The sequence below is a fragment of the Chlamydotis macqueenii genome, chromosome 3 (genome assembly GCF_036417535.1).
Source record: "Chlamydotis macqueenii isolate bChlMac1 chromosome 3, bChlMac1.mat, whole genome shotgun sequence".
In the NCBI taxonomy this organism is placed as follows: Eukaryota; Metazoa; Chordata; class Aves; order Otidiformes; family Otididae; genus Chlamydotis; species Chlamydotis macqueenii.
The window spans coordinates 73,126,189-73,152,220 of NC_141558.1; the positions used below are offsets into that span (position 1 = coordinate 73,126,189).

The window sequence follows — 26,032 nt, forward strand, 5'->3', positions numbered from 1 at the left end:
TAAATATTGCATTCCTAAATGAAGTTGTCTCTTGTGATAGATGTGTTGGGGAAAAAAAAACCAGCATAAACCAGGCTTATAATATTTTTACTCTCTTGCTTTTATTTGAAATACTTCGTGGGTTTTGATGCCTGGAAACTTTTGTCACCATATCTGTCATGGATTGACTGCTGGCAGACAAACAGATAATTTTTATTGTATTTTCTCAGTATTTAATCTTTTCCTCTCTTCTGTTTAATGTCACTTTGCATTTATGAGAAGGATGAACTTTGAGTCACCTGGACTATTCCTTCATGTCCTCTTGGCTTGTTTCTTAATTATTCAGTATTATCAGAGGGATTTTTACCCTGCCTCACGCTTTCCTTCCACTTTCCACAACCTCTTTGATTTTTCAGTCTTCTGGGTTTTATTTTATATTTTAGCGTCTTTGGCACTGGTATATACAGTGAGATATAAGACTGTTCGACACATATATCACAGACGAGTATTAGACCCCATGCCTGTATATCACGAGAGGTTTGCAGTCATTTCTCTTGCAAAGAGTCTTCTACAAGTGCTTGAGATGCTGCTCAGGGCCTTAAAAATCACAGCCTCTACAGGCATATGAATTCAGGCACATAAAATGATCTGATTTAAAACAGAATCAGTGAGATTAAAGTGAACACATTCTCATAATGAACTCTGTTGAATGGAGCTGGATCAACCCTTGTAAATGTACCTGATCTTCATCTGTCTCTCTGCTAAAACTGCGGTTTTTTCTGTGTTACTCATGTCGTATCTGTATTTTATCTTTTCTTTTGTCCTGTCCTTAGTGCTGTCAGTCTGCCTTCACGTGGGACGTTGGCACAGTCAGACTGTGCGATGTAGTTTGCACACGTGATGAGTGGAAGAACAAAATTAAAAACCGTCTTCCTAAGTGCTCTTAGTTTTTTTTGTTTAAAAAAGTTGGGGGGAATGATCCATTATTGTAGCACGTCAGCTTCTACTACAGTGCTATAGACTTTGTAACTGATGGTTAACTAGGGAAAGGATATATTTACTGAAATGCATGCATTTTCCAAATGGTTTAAGCACTTACATTAACTTTTGCTTAAGAGCTTGATTATTGAATAGCTAGCCATGGTTTTTTAATTAAGTTACTATTTTTTTTTTCATGAAGTCACAGATTGCCTTGTTCCACATGTTGAAGATGCAGAGATTCATAACAAGACATACAGGACTGGCGATAAGTTAATAATCAGCTGTCATGAAGGATTCCAGATCCGTTACCCTGACTTAGACAACATGGTTTCAATATGTCAAGACGATGGAACATGGGATAATCTGCCCATTTGTCAAGGTTTAGTACACCAGCACATCCTGTTTTATAGCTCATGCACCTTGTGATAGTTTGCCAATATTTTCTTCCACAGTTGTAAGGATGTCAGTGATCTGATAAATCCCACTGTATAGTATTTGAACAGTGCTGCTGCTAAGATTTTTTAATTTCTCTTCCCCGTTGCTCACTGCAGGAAAGAAGGTGCCACTTTCTTAATATATCCATACTTAAAACACTACTTTCAATATTGCTTTTTGTTTGCTAGTCTAAAATCTGACACAGATACATTGCATTAAAAAAAAAAAATCAGGAGAAGTTCAGCAAAATATCTGATCGGGAACTGACATTTTTGTACCAATTAACTTCTGGAAAGATTTAAGCTTCTGACTGCAATTTACCTTTCTTTGCTTTGTGCAGTGGCCAGGGGTAGAGGAGAGAAGTTCAAACCTCTTCTTCTACCAGAGTTTCCAGCAGAGTTGTTGATCAGGTTCACAGTCCATTAAACTCATAGGTATTGACTGAAAATTCAGGGTGTGCATAGAAATTTTTTTAGCCAGAAAAGCCATTAGCCATAGAACTAGTAGTATTAGTAGCATGGGATCACAGCTTTGCTTAGACTGCCAGAAATGGCTGGGAGTGAGCCAGCTTTAGTGAATGGAAATTCAGTAATTCTGAGCTGCCATTACCTTTCTGTTTCTAACATGCATGTGTAAGCACCATTGACTTGGTTTTAACCAATTCACGTCTTGGTAATAAGCTTGACCAACTGAACAGCATCAAGATATTTTAACTATCTGTGCTATGGAGAAGACTGGGTTAGTATTAACTTTCCTCAAACCCTTCTGTTGTCTCCCAAAGCTGACAGTTTTCTGTAGGCACTTACACTGTCACATCAATTTGTGGAGTCAGGGCGGGCAGGCAGGGGAGCTGGGACACTTCTTGGGAGTTATGGTGGCAGGGGGAGACAGGAAAGTCAGGGCTTTGCATTTCTGCTGTTAAGTGATGAGATTGATGAGTGCCAGAGTCCGAAGTTACAGGAGCTTAGTTTGTATGGGTGCCCACGGCTAGGACCCTCACCCTTGGTGTGCCCTGGTTTGGGGCACATCAGACTGTGCCTCAAGGTCTTGTCATAGACTATGGTACAGGCATGTAGAAATTTAGGCACATTACAGGCTAGCTCAGTGTGTCTGAAGATGGCCAACAGAAAAAGGGAGTTTTCACAAATCCATAAAAAAGCGGGCACTAGTTTCAGGGTATCTTATAAACAACAGCATCATGCGTGGCAGTATGAAGTGTACAGCGCATTTTTGGGAGTGGGTGCACCTCACATCTAATTAAGGTAGATTAAGACTCTGGCAGTTAGGCGAGATGAATACTCGTAAAATTAGTTTGTAGGTGCTGTATTGCCAAAGATGCAGGTGAAAATTTTGTGAGAGCCACTAGTAAGTGGGTAAGCAAAAGTACCCCAAATAAAAATAAAAGTAGTACTAATAAAAGTTATTAAATCAATTGCACAAGAGCAAAGTGATGTAACTTCCAGACAGCTAGAGAACAGGCAATTCAGATTCAAGTATCTGCCATATTTTGCCGAATTCTATAAACCTATTCTAAAATGGACTCCAGAATTTTATTTTTGCTATGTCAGGTACTAATAGTATCAAAGGCACTTGTCTACTTGCACTAGGTAGGCTGTCAATTACATTTCTATGGCCCTTTGATTACAACAGGCAGGGGAGTCTCATGACAGTAAGATGCCTTTTTTCCTGGCAGAGCAGTGGGAAAGGATTGTAGAGTGTTTAAGAATTCAACCTCAAACTATTTTTGCCACGAGATAATAATTATTAATTATCTGGAATGATGTGAATAACTTAGCAAAAAGAGTGTCAAAATCAAGTTTTCAAGCAGCTTGAGGTGTTTGGAGACTTAGGGGTTTTCACAAACACTTGGCTCTCATACAAATTCAAGTAAATCTCTGTCCTGCTCCTAAAGAACATTAAAATTCTGAGCCAGCAGGACAAAATTTTCCCTGGTACTGTTCAGAGGAAAGTGAGCTCAGTCTTGCTCGGGCAGACTGTGCTCTTTCTTTCTGTCCTGCTGAAGGCTGCTTATATCATCCTGCTCAGTGGGCTGCTCGGTTGGCAGGAACCGGAATGTTATCTTGTGGGGCATTCTCACTCAGTGGTATGAGCAGTAGCCCGTAGATAGGATTCTTGAAGCTTTATTTGAGCAGGGAGATAACCAGCTAGTAAATCAGCTATCAGAAACATTGCTCTGGTAGTTCAGTGTGCTGTAAAAAGCTTTCAAGCTTTTCCAAGTGTTTTCTTTTGCTTTCAGCCTTCTCCCTCAAAGGACCATCGCAAGGAAAAAAACACTTGAAGAGCTGCCTAGACTTTTTCTTTTAGATTCTAACATCTTACAAGAAGTTCTCGGGCTGATTTTAGTTTCCCGCCGAGGCTGAAAATTATGGGAGTCCTATGAACATCCTTCACAAATTCCTAGTAGTGGCAAGAGGCCTATTTATGGATTGCCAAAATGCAGCTCCTATTAGTCTCATAACTTTATAATATTATTTTTCATTCCCTGATTACTAATCATCTTTCCTCCACATTATTGCCAATTAAAAAATCAACAGAATTAAGTATTACCCAGAGGGTCATTTCTAAGGCCATGAGGATTTTTTTTTTCTCTATTACCAACTCTTATCTAAATATGAGCTCAAAACAGATTCTGAATGTATGCCAATGACATGTTATAAAGCCATGTCATCTATTAAATTCACTGCTCTTTCTTGCACCAAATATATTTAGTGACCGTTTAACTGTCACTGCTCAGTACCATCCATGGAACAAATCCCTCAGAAGTAATTCCAGAAGTAGAATGTAGTCTCTCCCTTAACTTTCTGATAACCTAATCTGAGACCTCATTCAGTGTTTTATCATGGAACTGTTCATAGTATGTCACTTCCCTTTAGACTTTCTCAAACTGCAATTTCAAAATAATTAATTCTGTCTGCAAAACTTTTACAGGTGTGTGCACTTTGTCACAGGAGCTGCTTTAATATTAAAGATGGTTTACATGCCTGTCAGTTTTAAGAGGAGGAATAAAACTCATGGTTTATATAAATGACAATCTTTATTTATTAAAGGTTCTACCTCAAAAAGAAATTGCCATCTGCTAAACCAGTGAATGTTTGTGAAACAAAATGCTGTCATTTTCAGTAAACCTTTCCTAGATTTGCTGAGAGTGAATCCCACGCTAGCGAAGTGTGTGGGCTAAACAATGGCAGGGTTTGAAAGAGGATAATGAGGCATATGTACCTGAGGGAGATCACGCAGGCATGCCATTCATAGTAGGGAAGATGAAAAGTATCGCACTCCTCAATTTAGGAATTATTACCAAGATGTGTGAAGATGACTGAGATAAGCACCTTATAATAAAAGATACCTCCCTCTTCTTAATTTGCAGGTTGCCTGAGGCCATTGGTTCTTCCTCATAGTTACATTAACATATCTGAGTTCGAGTCCTCCTTCCCTGTAGGAACAGTGGTGTATTTTCAATGCTTTCCTGGATATAAACTAGAAGGGACAGAGTTCCTTGAGTGCATGTATAACCTTATCTGGTCAGATAGCCCACCTAGGTGCCTTGATGTGGAAGGTAAATGTCTTATTTGTTTTTCTTTCAATTTTGCAAACTCAGCATGCTGTATATGATTTTTAACTCAGAGTTATAACCACAGTTGCGCTATATGTCATGTTTCCACAGGTCACACGGTGTGTATCTGGGTTTTGTTGTATGCAACCTATTGCGGTTCACCACACCGCTAGCTCTTGGTGCTCCCTAACCAGCGTTTGCTCTTTCAGTGTCGAAAATGCAAGAGGGGAAGTTCTTAACAATGATTACTTTGCCCTTAAAATGTAAATTCTCTGCAGCTTTTGTAACAAAAATACCGAGGAAGTTATGGAATTTACATTTGTGTGCCGATGGTCAGTTTCTATAGATACGGATAGATTTCCATGATAAACTAAGAAACACTCCACAGAAACTCTTAGGCTGGGCTGTGCAGGCTGCAGACATTAGTCAATGCTACACAATGCCACGTGCTTGAATATCTGATGTCTCTCCTAGCAGTTAACCTTAAAGAAGGATTTGCAACTAAAATGACTGAGCTAACTTATTGATTAGGAACATAAAAAAAACCATTCAGTGTGAAACAGAAAAAGGAATAATCTATGACTACAGCTGCAGTGCTGGAATGGAGGATTTTGTAGTGCATTTGCGTTTGCATCATATTTAAAACAAAGACACCAAATGGATTGCTCCACACACTGTCAAAACCTTGTGAACTACCTTCCTCCATTTTCATACTGCATCTTGAAAGAAACATCGTAAGAAGTCACCAGAACATCCTCTGCATTTCAGTCCCTTAAGAGGACTACAGTTTTGCTCTATTTCAAGCCTGTAAGGAAGCTATCTATATGTAGAATTTAGCTGAAAGCAATTACAGGAATTCATATGTGATGCTTATGACACTGTGCTAAATGCCAAGCATTTCAAAAGTGCAAAAATTTGCCAACAGCATCAACAAAGTTATATACTGCACCCAAATAATAAAATTATCCTTATTTTAAACTGACAATTCAAGTTCCAAAATTCAAAATGCCTTTGCATAACAAGGTTTGGGTTTTTTTTTTATTTAGCAGACCACGAAAGATTAATCCCAAATCAGCTTTATGTAAGCCATTTTTGGAAAGTTTTTTGTTGTTGTTTATAGCATGGAAAATACTTTAAAAAATCAGAGGGGTCCTGTTAGTCTTAATCCAAACAGTATAACTGTTTTGATAAAAATGAGAATTCCCTAGTTAGGAAGATAAGAGCATTAAAATACAGAAACTCAAGTGTATAAAGCAGAAAAAGTTGTGTCTTAGCCTCACTTAACACAGGTGAGCATTCCAGCTCCTACCAAAATACTTGAGAAAACTCATGCGCTTATTGTTTATTGCTTGTATTATGAATGTGTAGAGAGACTCTTTTCCTTGATAATTGAAGATTTGAGATAAGAACTGCTGCCCTGACAGTTCTACATTTTAAATAACATGTCAAAAGTTATCATCCTCAGTCAACTATAATGATCTGTGATGGGGGATCAGTGTGTGCCAGACACTGGGGTCAAGGCCATCTCGGGAGGCCTCCTGAGTTTTCATTTAGATCCAGCCTCCGTTTTAATCACTTTCTTATTGCTCTCTTTAAATGTTAAACTTCCCGTGGTGATTTCATGTTGGCGTCCCATCTGTGCATGTGTTGAGTGAACCACAGGAGATCCAAGTCTTAAAGCGTAACGCTTGCGAGAGCAGGTTCTCCTTAGCTTGAGGCTGTCCCTGCTTCTGTTGGGGCAGAAGAGAGAGCAGCATCACCAAAAGGTCACCCCTGACAATTCCCCTTGTGATCTTTGCTGTAGAGATGCTTCAGCTGATGTGTAGTGAACTTCAAAATTATATCCAGATAGGGTAAATCAACTTGAGATGCTCTCATTTGAAAGTGTTTGTTCAAGTGATTTATGCAAGGGGTGCCAGTCTTCAGGAATCTTGTTACAAACCACTACTCTTAATTAGTGGACAAAACTTCCTCCCTTCATATTTTTTATTCTGTGCCTTGCATACCGATGTCAAGCTCATTTTTCAGCATTCCTTTTTACATGTGAGGCATAATCTCGCCAAGCAGTATTTTTCACAGAGGGAATCTGCAAATAACAAATTAATTCAATTTATTATTTCTATAACCAATTCAAAATTTATTCTGATGACATTTCCTGATCAGTGTTTTAATATGGTAATGATTAAAAGCACATGGTTGTTAGGAAGCTGTAGTAAACCATTTTAGAGCTTTTATTCTGCTATAAACAATGCTGCTTACAGCTCTTTAGTTTTGATGTATGTTCTTCTTGAAGCCTGCACAGAAATAATTTCTTAAATGTGTGTGTGATCACACAAATGCTGTATGTCAATCTTGTTACTTTTTCTCTCTTTGTTAGGCCAAATAAATTCTGAATGAAGGGTTTGTAGCTCCATTTAAATAAAAAGTTACACTCAGCTCCCATCTACAGCATGATCTCTAATTCTCAGGCCAGTTTTGTTTTCGATCTTGTGAAACACAGAGCTTTCACCAACTCTGACAGGAGACTAATTTTTGCTGGTAAGGCAGAAGATTTTTCCGATAATTAAAATCACTGTTGCTTTATTCACGGCAGCGCATCAAGACTGCGTTACCTGGGACTGAAGTGCAGCCAACACTGCAATGCTATGCAGCGGCTTCTCAGAAACAGCTGCTTGGACCTGATCAGGGAGGTGGTTGTAGCTCGGGCAGATAAGGATGCCTCTAGTTCAGATTGCCAAGTATTTACTGGTATGAGATCTTCTTAAATGCTTATACCTTTGCCAAATTTAAAACATTTGGATTGATTTTTGAGTGTCTGCCTCGAGCTGAATCATTTGGAAAGCTTCAGTTGAAATGGTTCAGTTGTATCTGAGAATTATGGTAGAGGAAATTGTGGTGTTTTTCCAGTGCTAGAAAATTTTACAGTCATTTAGAGGATAAGATGAAGCATCTTAACACTGAATTTTCTTCTTCTTTAAATCCTCCGTCTATAATTTTCTTAATATCCTTTTTCTAGTGGAATTTTGTAATTAACACAGAAGTTCGCTAGACACTTCCAAAGATATATGAAAACCTAAGGAAAATGTTATTTTTTAATTTATATTCTTTATAAATTAGCAGTTTGGGGTTAATCATCCAGCTGTAGAAACTTATGTAAGTTAGTGATTGCCTTCTGTAAAATCAGATATGCAAAAGATGAGTGGAAAAAACCTTAAACTGAAGATTACCACATGAGGTATAAACATGAATTGTAAGATCAGATGGCTTCCACAAACACTGGAGGAGAGCAAACACAAGAAAACATACTGATATGGAACTCTGTGAAATGAAACATATAGAACTAGAAAATGTTTATGATAGATACTTCAAGGTGAATAAAGACATTACACAGGATTTGGAGAAATTAAAAAAAAAAAAAAAAAGAAAGCGTGGCCATTAGTACTTTGGGAATGTGCATATGATTACACACCTTGCCATCTGGACTCTGTATTTTAATCTTCAATGCCCTTTGGAAAACTTCCAAGAAGATGTAAGGAATTGTTCTTATAAAGAACTGGGGAGGAAAGCAGGCAAAAAGAGGAAATGCTGGAAGCATTTGATTATAGTGCTAATGCTAGAATATAAAGTAGTTGTGTGGATAGTGTAATTGGGAATTCCCAATTTTGTATTTAAGAGTAAAAGGGAAAACAAGTTGATTGAATTTTCAAACAACAGACATGAATCTATTATCTGGAATGTCTGGTTTCAGCATCATCCCAGCTGAACAGAAAAGCCGGTCTTGCAGAAAATCAGATATATTGTAATGTCAAAACTTCATTCTACGTGCTAGGATTCTCCAGTTGAGGTTAAGCTTGAAAGAATGTAAAATAGAAAATGTTTCAAATTTTTCTGGGTATATTCAAAATTAAAAAGAAACAAACATGAGGAATAGACTTCAAAGGGGAGATTAGATGAGTAGGAGAGAGGAAAAACATAGAAGAAAACTGAAGGCATTTCAGAACTCTGGTATAAAAAACAACCTCACTGTGAGAGAAGGTGAAAAGTTACAATTACAGAAAGGATCCTGAAAATTATAGAAGCTATGGAAGAAAGATAGGACAAGGAAGGAATTAAGACAGTTGCACAACAAAGCCAGATAAAGTGCAAGGAAACCTCAAAAAATCCTACCTGGAGCACCAGGAAATTTCTGAAGAATAAAAGGGGGTTAGTCATATGAAAATTAAAACCAGCAAAGTATGCTACAAATAAAAAAGTACTCTGGGGAGACAGGCAAGAGTACAAGAGAAAGCTTTAAAATTATTCTTCTCATAAAGCTGAGGACAGATGCTCACAGAGGAGGTCTGATAATTCTGACATAGAACCTAGAAAGTAAAGAGCATGAAAGAGCACTGGAGGGGGGTGTATTACATACCATACCATAGCCACTTAATATTTCAAAACAAAGTAGCTTAAACTTTCTAACCATTTACACACAGAATAGTTGGAAGGAAAGCTTCAGAAATCTTCATTATTATATAACAATTGCTAGTGCCATAAACAATGATTGACACCAAGCTATACATTTGATAAACTATGCACTTAAAATATTTTAAATGCTTGATGGAACATACCGCAATACGCTGAGAAAAAAGATACAAGTCAGCCTGTAATCAGTTTATGTTCAGGAGTCAGAATAAAGTAACAAATCCTAAGCCTGAGATACAACTGTTCATTGGTACAAATGGATTTCTCTCTGTGTTTCTTTCTTGACATTGAGAGGGCTTTAGATAAATTCCAACATGACAGTCTGATACGTATCCTCAGGGAAGATAATATTGATGAAGCAGATCTCCAACAGATAAAAATCCGGTAGAGGGAGCAAAGGGCAGCAACAAAAGCAAACTGTGAAACACTGTGGTGTTAAGAAATTAGGAGTGGTACATGCCAGGATTCCATTCTGTTTACACGTACTCAGCTTGCAGGCAGGAGGGAGAATGAATTAAACATTGCCCAGCTGCCAAAGAGGTCATCCAAGTTAACTGAGTTAATGTTAACTAATGAGTTAATAATGATGCACTGATAGCCTTGTTTTTAATAGCTCTGACTAGAGTGGCATTTCAGAATATATTCACTGACTACAGCAATACTTGCAACTCAGAACAACCAGCAGTAAAGGCTCAAATAGCAGCAGTCAACAATATTTGTAAGCACCTTTACTTGTTTGTATCAGTGACATCTTTAGCCTGAGGGCCAAAGGATGACATAGACTGAACAGTGTTTCATCCTGGGGGTGATTAAGTGGTAGAAAGCAAGTGTGAAGAAGAAGTTTAAAAGGTTAGTTTTCTTTAAACAAAAGTCATTCAATAATTCTGCACTGTAGGCAGTTAATTTGTTCATCATTTGTCCATTCAATCCGCCGTGCATGAGTGTGGAAGTTGAAGACTTTAAGGAGCTGCTCATAGTGACTATCTGGATTTTTGTGCTGTTGGAGAATGCTAAAATTCATCTGTACACCTTTACCCACAGCTGAAGAGACATGGAAAAGAGCTGAATTCAGAAAGAGCAGAGTGACATGAAATACTAGGCAGACAAATCATGTTCTTCTGTGGACGTACTGCTTAATAATCACCCAGTCTCTTAACTGCAGCAGGTGTATTGCAAAGTGAAACAGAAGGAAAACCAGACCACATTTTGAGACAGAATGATACACAAAAGTGGTCTTTTTACAGCTTTTGTTATGAAGGATGGGGAGTTTAGAGAGCAGTCGCCAAGTTTGAAGAAGATGAATACCATTATATTTCTGAGTGACTTCTCCTTTTTTGCATTGCAGAAATCTTCTTTGATCTTGGCTGTGATTGAAATAGATGCCTTCTCCACTGTTTATAGTTTTTCAAGAAAGCAACAGAACAACAACTTGTAATCTGTTTCTTTTATGTCTTCTGTTTCTGCTTGATGCACAGGACTGTCACAGTAAATCACTGAGTTACACCTGCTCTATCACCTGTGTACCTTTCAGAAACTCCTTAGCATTTGCAGAATCAGCCACACATCCCAACTTTTTTATGGAGCCATAATTTCTGCCCTGAAGTTCCACGTTAGCTGCCAGATGCATGTTTTATCCACCGTGCTTTAAATATGCTGAGGATTAGGTGGGGGAAAATAGACAAAATTTCTCCCTGAGGGCTGTTTTATAATAATAATCTTCAACTGTGTCTGGCAGGGCTCCTTGGAAAGGAGAAGCACACTACATTGTCTACCTTGAAATCAAATATATCTGCTTTATGGACACATTCATGGCTGCACAATGCAATCACAGAAGATCTTCCACAAATGGAGCGAACTCTAGCTACAGATTCTATGCATTAGGAAGTCTGCTCACTGCGTAGGTTTGTTCAATTCCAGAGATAAAAATTAATATTTAAAGGGTGGCAGTTTCACTAATCAGTGTAGGCAGGCACTTGATAACTAAGCATAAGTAACAGAAAGCAATACTCTTCCATGCCATCCTAGTCTTGTAAACTGGTTTGTGGTATTACAGTGCTAAGATCTCCTGCTGATTTTCCTCCCCGTTTTTGTTTTTCCTAGTAGCACTCCACTGGGAGTGGGACTTTGTGCTTTTCCTTCTCCCAGGTGATAGAGCTTGATTTCCTCAGCCTTCAGCTAAGCCCTGGAATACAGCTTGTCTGTTCCAGCATTTCTTCTCTCCATCAATTCCTGATGACTGGTGTAGGTGACACCACACAGGCTCAAGGGATTCTTGCTTATAAACAAATAGGAAAAAGCTATTAAAGAAAGAGGGATTAAAATAACATAAAACCACCGATATGTCCAGCTCACAATGAGCACTGGCTTCTTCACACATCCCTGCCAGGTGCTTTTATCTGTCTGGTTTTCTGAGCCAACTTCCCAACAGCTTGCTTTTCCTCCTCCACTTCCATTCTACTTCTAAGCACTTTGACCTTTTCCAGGTCTGGGGTTACCTGTGATGCCTGCCAAGTACCCAAGCCTTGACTTATTTTGAAGCTCTCTGATTCCTTTCTGTTAGGTGTCTATGCAGTGCCCAGCATCTGCTTCTCAAAGTCCTAAAAAGATGATTACTGATTGTAAAGTCAACCACTCATGAGGAAAGGAAGAAACAAAACTAGAAGCAAGCAATGAAGTAAGCTAAAACAGTTTGCTGTAAAAAAGACCACAGTGCTCCAAGCACTCCCGTGTGAATAATGAGTATAAATATTTCCTTAAACATAATGATGAACCTCTTGCTAAAAGAACTCCTAGCTCTCTATTGCTGCAAACTTATTATCAATTTTTGTAGTTTAAATGAAAATTGCACTTTTAAACTCATAATTTATAGAAGAAATATAACTCGGGGTGTGTTTCATCTCGTATCTGTTGTGAAATGCTTTTAAAATTAAACACTTTGGCATTAAGATCAGTGTTTCACAGGTTGCTGTGTTGGGAATGGCAGGATTGTTGAGGATGAGTGTGAATTTGGCGTGATGCTCCTGTAGGAGCTCAGTGGACTGGAACTGCAGAATGGGCTTTGTAATTTGTAACTCCAGTAACAAGGAAGCTCTGTGTACGATAACTGATTGTAAATCACCTTCTGCTTCCATTTAGGAATCAGCTAATGTTAAACTGTTATTAAAATAGGCTTTAAACTAGTTTTATACTGTTTCATTTTGGCTCATACACTTGGTGTCAGTGATAGCAATTTTCAGCAAGATGGTGTTTGTCAAAGCTAGACCAGAGAGGCAGCTTTTTATTAAAAACTTGATTATTCAATTCATTTTTCACTTGGTAGAACATGGAAAGTGCTTCTCACTGAGTGCACATTGAAAGGCTTACCTCGCTATTGTAGCTGGTACAGAATTACCCGGGGCTGATTGCCTAAGGGTAGAGGAAGCAGCTTGAAGCCATGAGACCTGGGGTATCTTCCCATCTGCTTGAACATTGACTTCCTGAATGGTTGAGAAGTTGCTTAACTGCTGGGTGTCTTTTCAGAAGAAAACATGTAAGTGGCATTGTGAAAGTTAAGTAAATGAGAAAGGCTAACATGGAAATTATTGGCTAAGAATACAATATTTTTAATAATTCTTGCTGTAGGCTTTCAAGACATAAATTTGCTGGCATCTTCAGAGTTTAAAATAAGCATCTTGTATCTTTGTTACTTTAAGTCATGTCTACTGTTAGGCTTAATAGCAGTTACTTTATATATCAGCTCTCACTTAGTTGTTTCCACTACACTTTCTATTCTGGTATTACTATTTGTGCTGTTGTTTTGCTGTGGGAATGAGTAATCAGAAAAGTTCCTCAAAGCATGTCTTCACTTTCAAAATACAAATTCAATGGCCTCAAAGTTTTTCTCACTTATTCCAGTACAGCTATAATATGCACTAAGTCTCCCTTCACAATGCCAGCACCATTTGTTATAGGAATGTATCATTAGAATATTGTTAAGGTGATGTTCACGATAAATGAAAAGTTACTGTAGTAATACTTCCTGTTCTGCTTTCATTTACGAAGAGTGTCACTAGAAAAAAATTTTTGTTAAGCAGCTGTTACAGACTGAGATGTTTTGACAGGACTTATTTTAAAGCAAGTGGGTTTGCTGCTTCCTTCATTTTACAAACCTCTTAATTTCTTCTTCAAGCTCTCAACTGGAAATGAGTGGTTGAGTCCAACAGTTTTTCTTCCATCCTACTTACAATACTAGACAATTTAATGGGAATTTTTTATTTGCCATTTTAAAATTAAAATACTCTTTTTTTTACATTACTATTAATAGAAACCTAAGTATAGAATAGAAAAATCCCTTTTTAAATATTTAATATTCAATAAGTGCAGATGTAATTTTCTTTGCCTCCTCTTCTTCCTGTTGGCCATCCACTCCCCCTTCCCTTGTGCACTTCCCTTTTTGATATTGCACTAGAAATACCAATTTTTGTCTACCAGTTTTTGTCTTGGGATCTTTTCGGCTTACAACTAAATTGGTAAATTCTCTAAACAGTACAGTGTCTTTAGAGTTTAAAAATCCACAACTAACAGCTACTTTTTTTGGAAGATCATTGATTTATTTTCTTTTTGCTTTTTGTTTTTCACAAACTCATAACTATTAAGAAACATTTTCCTTTGTGCTAATACCGATGTTCTGTCAACTGAATATAGGATACAGGAGTTACATTCCCCTCCACACTGGCTATCTTGTAATGTGTTGTTATGTGTATGTGAGAGGACCAGAGGCTTGAAATTAGGGCTGTGTTCTGTGCAGTGCAAGTGTGAGTCATGTGCTGGTAATACCTGTGGAAATGGCCAGGTCCATCAAGTGAACTGGACAGGAACTGTTGAGGTATATGAAAGAAAGGCTTCTTGGTTGAGTAGTTATTTTATTCTGAAGGTCAGAAGGGTGATGGCACTGAAGTAACCAAGGAACAAAGTTTTATTAGCACAGTGTTCATAAAGAAGCAGGAAAAGGAACAAACATAATCTTCATCTCGTATGTTCCTGTAAAAACCTGAATTTTCAGATCCTACCTACCCAAGCATGTGTTTGTATGAAGGCAATATATGGAAAAGGATCCTTACTGAGGCTCCAGAAGCTTCAGTAAGGACCAGGTAAGCCTCAGGTGGGGACCAGGCCACCCTAGATGGGAAGAATCAGACCTTCTGGGACGTATACCACCACAGTCTCATGGAGTAAATCATGGCTTGAATTAAACGTTGGTTGGTGTGCAGTAGCCAGATGACAGGTGTCCAGATTTCTGGTGTTAGTTAGTGTCCTAAGATAGACAAGAATGACAGGTGAGAGTGTCGTAGTTCAGCCCCAACGGGGACCAGACTACGCAGTCTCTCTCTCACTCCCCCCACTCTCCGAGAGAATAGGAGGAGATTTGACAAACAAAAGAAAACCAGAAAAAAAAACCAAACACGTGGGTTGAGATTGAACAAAAAGTAAATTTAACAGTAATGACAGAAGAAAACAAGACAGTGATGGAACACAAATACAGTACAATAGCTCACAACAGATCTCCACATCCAGTCTCTTCCAAGTAGCAGGGAGCCTCCCTTCAGCACCCTCCTCACTTATATACTGAGCATGATGTCAGATGGGATGGAATAGCCCTTTGGCTAATTTGAGTAAATTAACCCCAGCTGTTAGCTAATTAGTTAACTATCCCAGCCATAGGGGCTACCAGCTTCAGTTCTCCACCCAGCTCAGGTAAATATTAACTCTATCCTGGCCAGAACCAGGACAGAGGGTCAGGAGAAGCTCTTGTTCTGTTCCACTTTGCGCAGAAGCCAATCAGTGTGTCCACCTCTCTAAGTACTATCTAGCGAGGTACACCAGCATTTCCCCCCACATTGGAACTGGCAGCTTTCTATCTGTGTCTTTTTCATCATGAAGTTTCATCTTATCTTTTCTCACTCTTTGCATAATGAGCAGGCAATCACAGTGTGTTTGAAAGAAGCATTATTTTTGATTATGTACAAATGTCACTAACCCAGTCCATCCCTGGGAATGGACAGGGAATGGCTGGCCTCACACTGGTGTTTTTGCTAACCCAGCTAACCGAGCAACTAATGTCCTACAGAAAGGCAGACTAGTAGCTAGAGAAAAAAACATACTATGCAAAAAATCAAAGGTGGAAAATAAGCATCTTGCTTATTCCTGCCCCTTTTTTATAAGTAAGTGCCCTGTATTTCATGACATTTTTGCTTTTATTTTTTGTCTCGCTTACATAAGCTGGGCAAAACCTGAATAATTTACCTACCGCCTACTTCAACCAAAGACTAAACTGACTAGCCATTGAACTAATTGACTAAAAAGAAGGGTTTGAGCACTATAATTAACTGTAAGTCCACTATTATCTCTCTACCAGTGGCTTTTAAAAAGTGATGTGACATCTTTATTCAGTGCCATCAATGTTAATTGAGAATATGCTAATGCTAAAAAATATTCCCTCTCTCCTACACTTCCAGTGTCTATAGTGCAGAATTACTGCAGCATCCTCTGGGCAGAGTTTAAAAAGCTTCTTGACCATAATGAGTAGGAAAAATTACTGGGTGAACCCCATTTATTCCTCCAGTGTCTGGGCAGTAAGCACCCGCAGCCTGCATCACCCTCACTGCGACCCTGGTCCAAGGGATGTGGCTGTTCTATGGTGGAGGCTGCAATGGAGGGTGCATGCCATGGCACAGACCTGCCTTTGCCTCTGGTCCAAGCCAGGACGTGTTGGTCTTTGTAACACAAGGCTCAACTCCTCAGGTTTTAAGCTCTTCCTGAGAATGCTAATCCTTCATTAAAATCAGCCCGTAGCTGATCTCAGAGGAAAGCACTCAGCTCCAGCGCTAAGAGCAGGTGGGAAAGTCCATCAGATCAAATCAGGAATTCCTCCTTTCAATTTCCTTGAGTTAACAGGCATCTTGAGCATCCTGGAAGGGATTTGTTTGCCATATAAACACACTTGTTATTTCTTTTTGATGAATGATTCCGCTTTTCAGCTGAGAATGCTGAGCTGTAAAGTTCCTGTAAGTCCCTTTACAGTCTGTGGCCAACTGCTCTACAAAGACAGATCCAGAGACCCAGGATCACGTGCTGCAGAACCACCAGCAGACACTGCCTGAATTATCTCCATCTTTCTGACAAGCTCCAAAGTTAACAGGCATGTGGTCTTCTAACGTTGGTCATCAGAAGATACTACTGGTTATCCATGCTGCATCTTATAATTAGTGCATTAAAGTCTTAGAAGCCTTATAAAGTGAAGATGCTGAAAGCTACTGGTAGTAAAGATTTGGTGTCATATTTGAGAACAGCACCTAGGGCTTTTTTTAAGATGTGAGAGCTTCTGAAGTAGAATCCACTTATTTCTATGATTATTTATCGTTCATACTGCTGTCAGCCTTGACAGTGAAAATATACTCGTCAGACACACTTTTATTTTAATCAGTTTGGGGCTGTTTTCATTCTGTGAGTTTGATGCATTTGCCTGAAGTCCATGGCCTGTGATTTCCAAACAGTTAGGGCTGATTACTGGGAATACTAGAATTTTAACTCTCCTAGAAAGCTTTAGTGGGCTTAGGTTTACCACATGAGTTTTCCTCCATACTTGATCTGACACATTCCTTTAATCTGTGTAACCAGTATTACACACTGGTATCCAGCATAAATAAGGGATCTGACCCTGTAAGATGACTAGCTCTGCACTAAAAATCTTCTGTCTTTGGAAGTCAAGAGTGTTCAGCAGCCCTCCAGACATTCATTATCTTGCTTTTGTATCATCAAAACTAAGGCCACTTCATGACTGTCCTTCCACTGAGTAAAGGATCTTGGGCCAGGATGAGCATGGGAATGGAGCTACTTGAAAAAGGGACTGAGTGTACGACTAACTCCCCAGCGCTTGAAGCAAGTTCATTTTTGGTTGGTTGTGATGTATCTCATTTATCTTGTTTCACAAAAAAGAGGCTCCGAACCTGAGTGTTACTGATCTTAGATGGGGGCCAGTTTGCCCATGCAAATGTTGAGGGATTCTGAAACTGGATGAACATAAAGTTCACAGGTGGTGGTGAGGGATACCCCAAGTGAGTGAGAACCCCTGACTCTGACAGTCCAGCTGATGTAAGAATGAAGCACTGTTTCAATTCAGCTAAACATCCTCATTTTCAATCCTGCTCCATTGCATCTGCTGGTTGTAAGAGTCTTCAATGCAAGAGCTATTGGCAGGTACAATCGCCTAAAACTTGACTCAAATTCATGACTAATGACCAGTAGTGCATTAAAAAAAATGTTTGCAGAAGTTTCCAGGCAGCACCAATACATGAGAATTTCCCTTGAAATATGGAGGGTGTCCGTGGAAGGGGTGGCACTCTTTTTGGCTCCAGGGACATATCCTACACAAAGAGAGATGCTCTTGTTTTCAGGTTTTATAAAATACATCTCCATTTGTAAACGGACTGACAGCTCCATATCTGGGTTGTCTCCACAGTGTATTGTTTTTAATCTGCCTGGAAATGTGTCTTTCCTGAGCTGATCCACATTGTGGGAACACCACCTTTGAGGCTTTTCTTGGTTCAGCAGGTTGCCTTGGCTCCTAATAACATTAGGAGGTTAGGGATGAGGCCACAGCTACATTGCTGGAGAGGGAAATTTGTTTCTCTGATGTTGCCCTTTGTGATAAGGTGTGCTCTACTTGCCCATTGCTAGGAAGGTACTGGGCATCTACAGAGCTCTTGCAGCCAGCTGTAGCTTGGCAAAACTCAGTAGCAAAGAAGCTTAAATTGCTCTCTTCCTTTGTTCCCATGCCCTAAGCGTGGACAATAAAAATATAACAGATTTCCTTATGATAGGCCAGAATCATTGCTTTCACTGAACATTTTCTTTTTAATAGAACAATGATCCCTGATACAGACAAAAGGTGCTTTCCTACTATTTCAGTCTGACACCTTTGCCCTAGTCTTCAGAAAATTATTTTCAATCTTGAGTTGACTTCCCAGTAAAGCATTCCTCTTCCTTGTGGGCCCAGAGACTTTGGAAAGTTTGCAGAGTATTGAGGATGTGAATTTTTATGTGAATTACTTGCTCTGATTTCAAGTTATTATTAAGCCTTGCCAGTGAAAATGCAAACAAAACCATGTCTCCGGGGGATGAGGAATAGACATTTTTGCACATTGTAATCAGCCTCTCTTGAAGATTCATTTAATATCTTGTGGGGGTTTTTTTTATGAAATGCATTATTCATGTAACAAGATTCACAAAGAGAAGCAGCTGAATTGTAATTTCTGGGAAGATTCTTCTTCTGACAGAGATGGCATTTTCATTATTTAAATCAATGCAGTAGGTCTTGCCTGCACGAGGGAGGCATGAAGTGAAGGGAACAGTCTGTAATGGGGCACCGAGCCAGTTAGTTACTGCCTCTGAAGGGAAATAAAACAAGCCATCCAGTAATTTAAGCCCTTTTTGGGTCAGTATGTAGCCATTTGAGACATCATTACGCTTTGTAGGGTTTTTTCCTCTGTGTTAGGAGCACTTAAGAAAACATTAATCAGCTAACACTTACTCAGTGGAAAAGTTTCCTCTCCTATAAAAACACCGCTTGCGAGCTGCTTTCCCCACTGCTGTTTACTAGAGAGTGGTCCCTCTCCATTGGGTTCATCTGCCCAGCCATGTGAGAGGACACTTCTTATTGTTCCAGGGACTACAACAAAAGTTCCACATGTTTATATTACAATTCTGTCTTATTTACATAACCTTATGTAATCCACTGTACTTAATTAACCCGGGCTCAGCCTCTGTTATATTTAAGACCTCACTCCACCAGCGATCCCACTGAGATCAGTAAGGCTGCTCAGAGATAACAAAAGACAAATAACACTGATCGAGTCTGAGCCCAGCTTAACAATATTCCAGTGGTACAGACTGTAAGTGCTTAAGGAGTATTTTGTGTTGTGTTGATGGCAAGCTGATTTTAAAAAGTGAATATTTAGGAATTTAATTAGTGCATATAACCATTTAATTATTTTAATGAAACAAAAAATAGGATGTTACAGATGAATTTGAGATGCTTCATAAGGAGAGGAATTGGCCTTATTTTGACTGTCCCACTCCATCCCCGTATAGCCACCTTATAGGCATCTATGTCCCCTTTCGTCTTCCTCTCGCCTTCCCGTTCTCCCAGAGGATGGGAAGCTCCCCAGATCCCATCTCTCAGGCCTTTAAACAAGCAGGTGATGGCAGAGCTGGCTGCTGTTGGTGAGAGCCAAAAGTGACCCACCCCAGCACACGCTGCCCTGCATAGGTGTGCGCATCCATCCAGTGGTGCGGATGGGCACATGATCTCCCAGCAGCAGTGGTCTGGTACCGCTGAGATGAACTCAAAACTGCAGTGACCCTGAAAGGGAGCCTGAAGTGTGCCCTGTGTATTTTGACACCCTGAAGCTACCCAGCAGCAGGTTGTTGGCATTAATGTCTTTCTTCTTTCTTTTTGTTTATTTGCCCAAGTTTGTCCACTACCTCCAATGGTGAGTCATGGAGACTACATCTGCCACCCACGACCTTGTGAGCGATACAACCACGGGACAGTGGTGGAGTTTTACTGTGATCCTGGTTACACCCTCACCAATGACTACAAGTACATCACCTGCCAGTACGGAGAGTGGTTCCCCTCCTACCAAGTATACTGTGTTAAAACAGGTAAGGGAGCAGCAATGACATTACTTCTACCCTCTTTTTTAGAGCAAGTTTGTTGGTCTCTAATGTCTGGTGAACTTAATCTGTTTCATATTTAAGTGATGAACACTGATTTTAAGATGCTATTAGATACAGTACATTTCTAAAAACCTGAATGATCACAAACCATTTAAATCATTAGCTATCCAAATGTATTTTTTAACATCTTCTGGATATTTTTGTATGTATATAAGCTCAGATCATGATTGCACATATGAAAAAAAGTCAAGGGGAAAAAGCAGGGTTCAGTCCCTGTGGAAGCTTAATGTTAAGGTTGCTTTTGGTATATGGCATTGGGTTCATGTGTGTTTTTACAACCTACATATAAAATATATCTTGTCCTAACTGACACTTCTGAGTGTTGATGAAGTATTAATACAAAATAACAATGGTAATAATCAAGTACAACTCTTGTATTACCTTTTGGTTACAGAGCAGACCTGGCCAAATACACAGGAGACCCTCCTGACTACATGGAAAATAGTGGCATTTACTGCTACCAGCGTTTTATTAGTACTGCTACTGGTTATTTTAGCTAGGATGTTCCAGACCAAATTTAAGACACATTTCCTTCCAAGGTTTGTATTGTTTTCTTTTTTTTCTTTGAAGACTGAGGGCCTTGATTCAGTTTTCACATTCAGCACTCATTGCTGAGGAGATGGAGTGGCTCACAAGCCTTGCAGATACCTTCTTCTTCTGCTCTGAGCAGAAGTTTCTGAACCACTGGTGTGGAAAGGCACTCCCAAAAACCCTTTCTACAACTAAGATAAAAGGCAAAATTTGCCATATTCACTTTGGGAGTAATTACAGTTCTGCTACTGAGAATTGCTGCTTCTGCATGTAAAAATAGCTGACAATATTTTTAAATACTCATTTTCAGGTGCTGGGGGAATTAATTTTTTAACTACTGTAGACTTAGTAATGTAAGTTTTAAGAAAGAATTCCTTTTTTCTCTATGGACAAATTTATATTAAAAGTTTGCTTTCCCTTCACGAGTATTATTTTCATCACAATTCATAAGCATCTCCTACATCTTCCTTTATTTCCATAAAATGCCATGCAGCTCTGAGCATTTATCATTGATTCTCACAGCACTCCTCATGAGGCAGGTAGGTGGATATTATTACTATTATAACCTTACAACTGGAAAAACAAAGGCAAGTGTACTGAGTTTTAAGCAAAGCTAGTAGTTTATCAAGGTTTAGACTTGTTTCTAGTTTTCAGTCTGCTCAGTTTGCTACGGACCTTGACTGTGCGACTTCTCCTGTCCTGCGCTTGCTTTTCTCACTTCTTTATTCTACCATGTGCAGAAAGGAGAGGTAAAAAAGCTGTATGTCAGTAAATATGTCCCCATGCCAATGCAGCAGAAAGGACTTGGTGATCTTAATGTTAAATAAATATGTGTACATAAAAGTATACAGATTATATAAGTAATGTGTAAGTTTATAGATATATGTGTGCGTGTATACAGTATATGGGGAGTACCATACACATACACATACACACACATATACAACTAGGAAGATCTTTGAGGTAATGGGTTGCAGTATGGATAGCTGTATAGCCCATACTTGTCTAGCTTATTGGAATAGCTTTCTGTCCTCTCCTTTTCAGACGTTTTCATGTCCTAAAGGTTATTGGGACCAATTCTCTCCTGCTAGGACTGCACTGTGATGTAACTGGCTACTAAACAGATACTTTAGGGTTTAACAGACCTTCCCAATTAACAGAAATGTTTTGCTTAAAAAAGAAACCAGCTTAGTACTGGTTAAGGAAGCTTTCATCCTTCAAAAGTAAGACCTGCAGGAGGCCACAAGTCTGACCAACAAAGCCCTGTAATCCAGTAGCAGTCAACTCAGTGCCTGTTTACAAGGGCTGTAAACACTTTTGTGCTCCAGCACGCATCTTTCCAGGGGTGCAGACACTTTTGACTGGTGAACTACATCTGTGATCCTGCATCCATGATATCTCCTGCGCACAGCACAGCAAATGGTGCTCCTTATCTCTTCCAAGCACCTGTTTTCCTTCCCTTCTTGAAATTGTTCTTCATGTTACTGGTTTCATTTTTACGATTGTAACAGATTCCACCTGACTGTCAACCTGATCAGAGTTTTGGAAACTCATGAAGCAAACATTTCTGTGAATGTTAATGACCCTGTAGCTTCATTTTGCATGACTAGAAAATGCTGTGTTTCCTTAAGTTCAGCGGTCGCTCTGAGGTGCTTCTGACATGCTTCTGCTCTCTGTGATAATTCATCTATGTTTGACATAGAGGCAACCAGGAGGGCTCCATGGGTGACCCCGACTTTGTGGTGGTGGATGGCGTTCCTGTCATGCTGCCTTCCTACGATGAAGCTGTAAGCAGCGGCTTGAATGCTCTGGCACCTGGATACTCAGCTACCGCAGACCAGGGACATATTTTGCAGACAGAAGATCAGAATCCTCCCGCTTACCCTGGCCCCAGGATTACAGACACACTGCCTAGCGAATTTGAGACCTGTGACAGTAGGTCAGGCTCCTCTGAACTGCTCCCAAGTTTGTACCCATCCCTGGCGTGCCAAGTGGCAGCGCTTCCCAGTTCAGATCGAACTGACGTGTCCCACAGCACTGCTGGGGAGGCTGCGTCCACGAGTCCACGGATCGATATTGCAGATGGTGAGTCTTGCATAAGTGCAATAGGTGAGCCTGTAAACGGGAGCCATCATTTGTTTGTTCTGTCAGAGCAGGAAGAAACCCAGCTGACTCCCTCATACTTTCTTCATGTTTTTGTCTACATTTTAATTCGAACATTTTTAAAACCATACTGCTCCACGGTCATAGGGGTTTGTGTCTGCAATATGTCCTTGCTAGCTGTGGTGCAAGGGATTTGAATCCCAGGCCAGAAATTTCCTGTCCGGACCCCATAACAGCAGTCTCAGCAGCAGGGACGTCAGCAAGCTGCACAGCAGCAAAGCCAACCGCCATCTTGCCTGTGTTGGTCTTTCATCTGCTGCTCAGCTCCTACTCTTACAACTCACTTGCATGCTGTGGCTTTGACAGCAAAGAACAGGATTTTCTCCTTAAAATGGAAAGCAAATAATGTTTTCTTACTCAGGCAAAATCAGCAGCCTTTATCAACAAACTCCTCATGTCTGTGCATACAGCAAACCGTTCCCTCTGAGGCATGTAGGCATTAACATGAGAGTCACAGCATCGGGGGAACGTACCCACAGGACCACGTATGAGAAGGGAGATGGCCATATATTGTTGTCTGCATTTAAATTTAACATGGGCATGCATTGATATAATTTCATGGAGTTCTAATGGAGCTGTATGGCGTGCTGCTCAGCGTGTTAGGGAAGCCAGACAACTTTCCTTGGAGACATTTTGGAGCGGCTCAGATCCTGCTCTCCACAGTCACTGAGAGTCACTAGGCAGAGAACTGAAGCCTCATGTCCTAAATGCAGTGTGGATGAAGGTCTGGGTGGAGGAACCCTTCCTGCTTCATAGGGTTCAGGCTAACTTAATGGTATCACAAGGGGAAGAGGACAGCTAGAAGGAGGAGAAATTATCATAATGACAGTAAAAGTCCCTGCCTACTCTGAATGCTGTTTCAGTGATTAATGTAGTGGAAAGGACACACTTAGGTTTTTGTGGGCCTAACTTGTTTTAGAAAATCTGGGTAGTTTTAGTAGGTTAATGTTCATATAGTGTTAGAGCGTAAGTGGGTCTAGAATTGGCAATATTGTATGTCTTGTTCAGATTTTTGCAATATCCATTTCTATTTTTGTAGAATTGCTAATACTAATACTCTGCAAATGTATGTCGCCGAGTTGCAACCAGCAATCAATGCTATTTCTTTTTTCCCCTAGAGATTCCTTTGATGGAAGAAGACCCTTAGCCTGCACTAAGAGATGTGTCTTCGTTGCATTGCACTGTTGGGTGACATGAATAATGAGGATTTAGAGATAGAAAAGACTATCTGTGGATTTGAGGAGGGTGTTTCCCTACTTGCCAATCTTCCACGCGATGATGTCACCAGATAGGGTGTACATCTTAATCTACAGCGGGGATAACAGCATCAGCATTGGAACAGCAGCAGTTTTATGAATGAATCCTGGGGATTTGATGAGAGCAGATGTAGAAAAAGAACTGTGGCTTTTTAGAAATCAAATGTATATCTGCATTGCAGAAAGTCATATGGTTCTGTAAGAAATGCTATTGGTTTTTGATACTAACTGCCTCACAAAAGCATGTCAAAGTATGTAAATTTGCTTATAAAGACTGCTTTAAATTATCTATGGACCTCTAGTTTATGAAGAATCCTTACAAGTTTAAAAAAAATTAGTACTGAAACACAAACACAAAAGAGATCCTCTTTGGCTTTCCTATGGTAACCAGGAAGATTTTGATTTAGTTGTTGGTGATTTTGTTTCAGACCATGTCTGCAGAAAATATAACAGAAATGATGGGATTCATATATACTTTGATGTACAATAGCAAATATATATAAATATATATATATTTAAAAACTCTTAAAGAGAAAGAAAAGGAGAGACTCCCAGGTCACATAATGATCTGGAGATTTTTTTTAAAGGTAAGGCAGAATTTATATCATATACAATATTCAAGGTAAAGTATTGATATTTGCATTTATGCAAGACTTCTGTGGCTACATTGCATTTGATAAATCCTGCTATAATATGAGACATCTAGAAAATGTTAAAATTATGAAATACGTGCTTAAGAAATGTTGAACTGCCATGCTTCAATCTTTCTTAAGCTCTTACAAATATATATATATACTAGAGTAATCTACAGTCATAGCCCAGAGCACTGCCTTGTCCCTGTACATTGTGGTAGTATTCTGAGCCATTATTGTAGAATACTTTTTAAAAAAATAATAAAGTTCTGTTTCAGTTCTTTTGACTTATCTGACTGTGTGTAGTTGGCCTTTTTTTTCCCTTCCTCACATCTTTCACCAGCTCCCACCTGAAGGCTGAGATGGCAGCCGAACACCTTACTCTGTGGCATTTTCAGCTTTATATTCATTATCCAGCTACAAATGAGGAGAGAGGTTTTGGTTAAGCAGAGCACAAAATGGATGCAGCAGTAGCACAGCTTCTGTAGACGCTACACGGCTTTGTAGAGGCTTTTCTTTCCTCTGCACGCTATGCCAGAGCATTGTGCTAAAGCTCATATGAACAGTTCACCTTTGTGGTGTTACAGGCTATTCATTAAAATTCCTGGCTGTTTCATATACTTACTGAAAGCCAAGCAGATTTTTCTCATCTCATTTTTGGTATTGCACAAATGAAACATATGTTAAACTGGCAGTGTTTGAAGGAAGAACTCACCGTATGTTAATGATAGAGATTGCCATCATGTGGACTAATCCAAAAAAAAATGAGACTGAGCTCTGATTTTATGTACAAAGAAAACCAATAATACCTCTGTTTTCTAAATAGAGGACTGATGCAAGTTGCTCTGTTCCTTTTTCATAAGGAGGCTTACAGGAAAGACGGGGAGAAACTCTTCAGCAGGGCCTGTTGCAATAGGACGAAGGGTAATGGTTTTAAAATAGAGGGAAGTAGATCCAGATTAGATATTAGGAAATATTTTTTTTTTCCAGTGAGGGTGGAGGAACACTGGATCAGGTTGCCCAGAGAGGTGGTGGATTCCCCATCCCTGGAAACATTCAAGACCAGGTTGGATGAGGCTCTGAGCAACCTGATCTGGTTGGAGATGTCCCTGCTTCTTGCAGGGGGTTGGACTAGATGGCCTTTAAAGGTCCCTTCCAACCCTAACTATCCTATGATTAATGATTGTTTAGTTATTTATTTGTATTGTGGTAGCATCTAGTGGCCCCAACTCATGAGTTGG

At 39.5% G+C, this 26,032-nt stretch overlaps 1 protein-coding gene across 1 annotated transcript in view; it reads left to right on the forward strand.

Moving 5' to 3' along the window:
- The window catches only part of SUSD4 (sushi domain containing 4), a 32,883-nt gene extending 7,801 nt beyond the window's left edge, over nt 1-25,082 (forward strand). The window contains exons 3-8 of the mRNA XM_086744608.1: nt 1,160-1,339; nt 4,784-4,972; nt 19,943-20,134; nt 20,604-20,748; nt 22,443-22,825; nt 24,022-25,082. Of these exons, the coding sequence (XP_086600734.1) occupies nt 1,160-1,339; nt 4,784-4,972; nt 19,943-20,134; nt 20,604-20,748; nt 22,443-22,825; nt 24,022-24,050 (1,118 nt within the window). The 3' untranslated portion in view covers nt 24,051-25,082. The remainder of the gene's footprint in view (nt 1-1,159; nt 1,340-4,783; nt 4,973-19,942; nt 20,135-20,603; nt 20,749-22,442; nt 22,826-24,021) is intronic.
- The last annotated feature ends 950 nt before the right edge of the window (nt 25,083-26,032 follow it).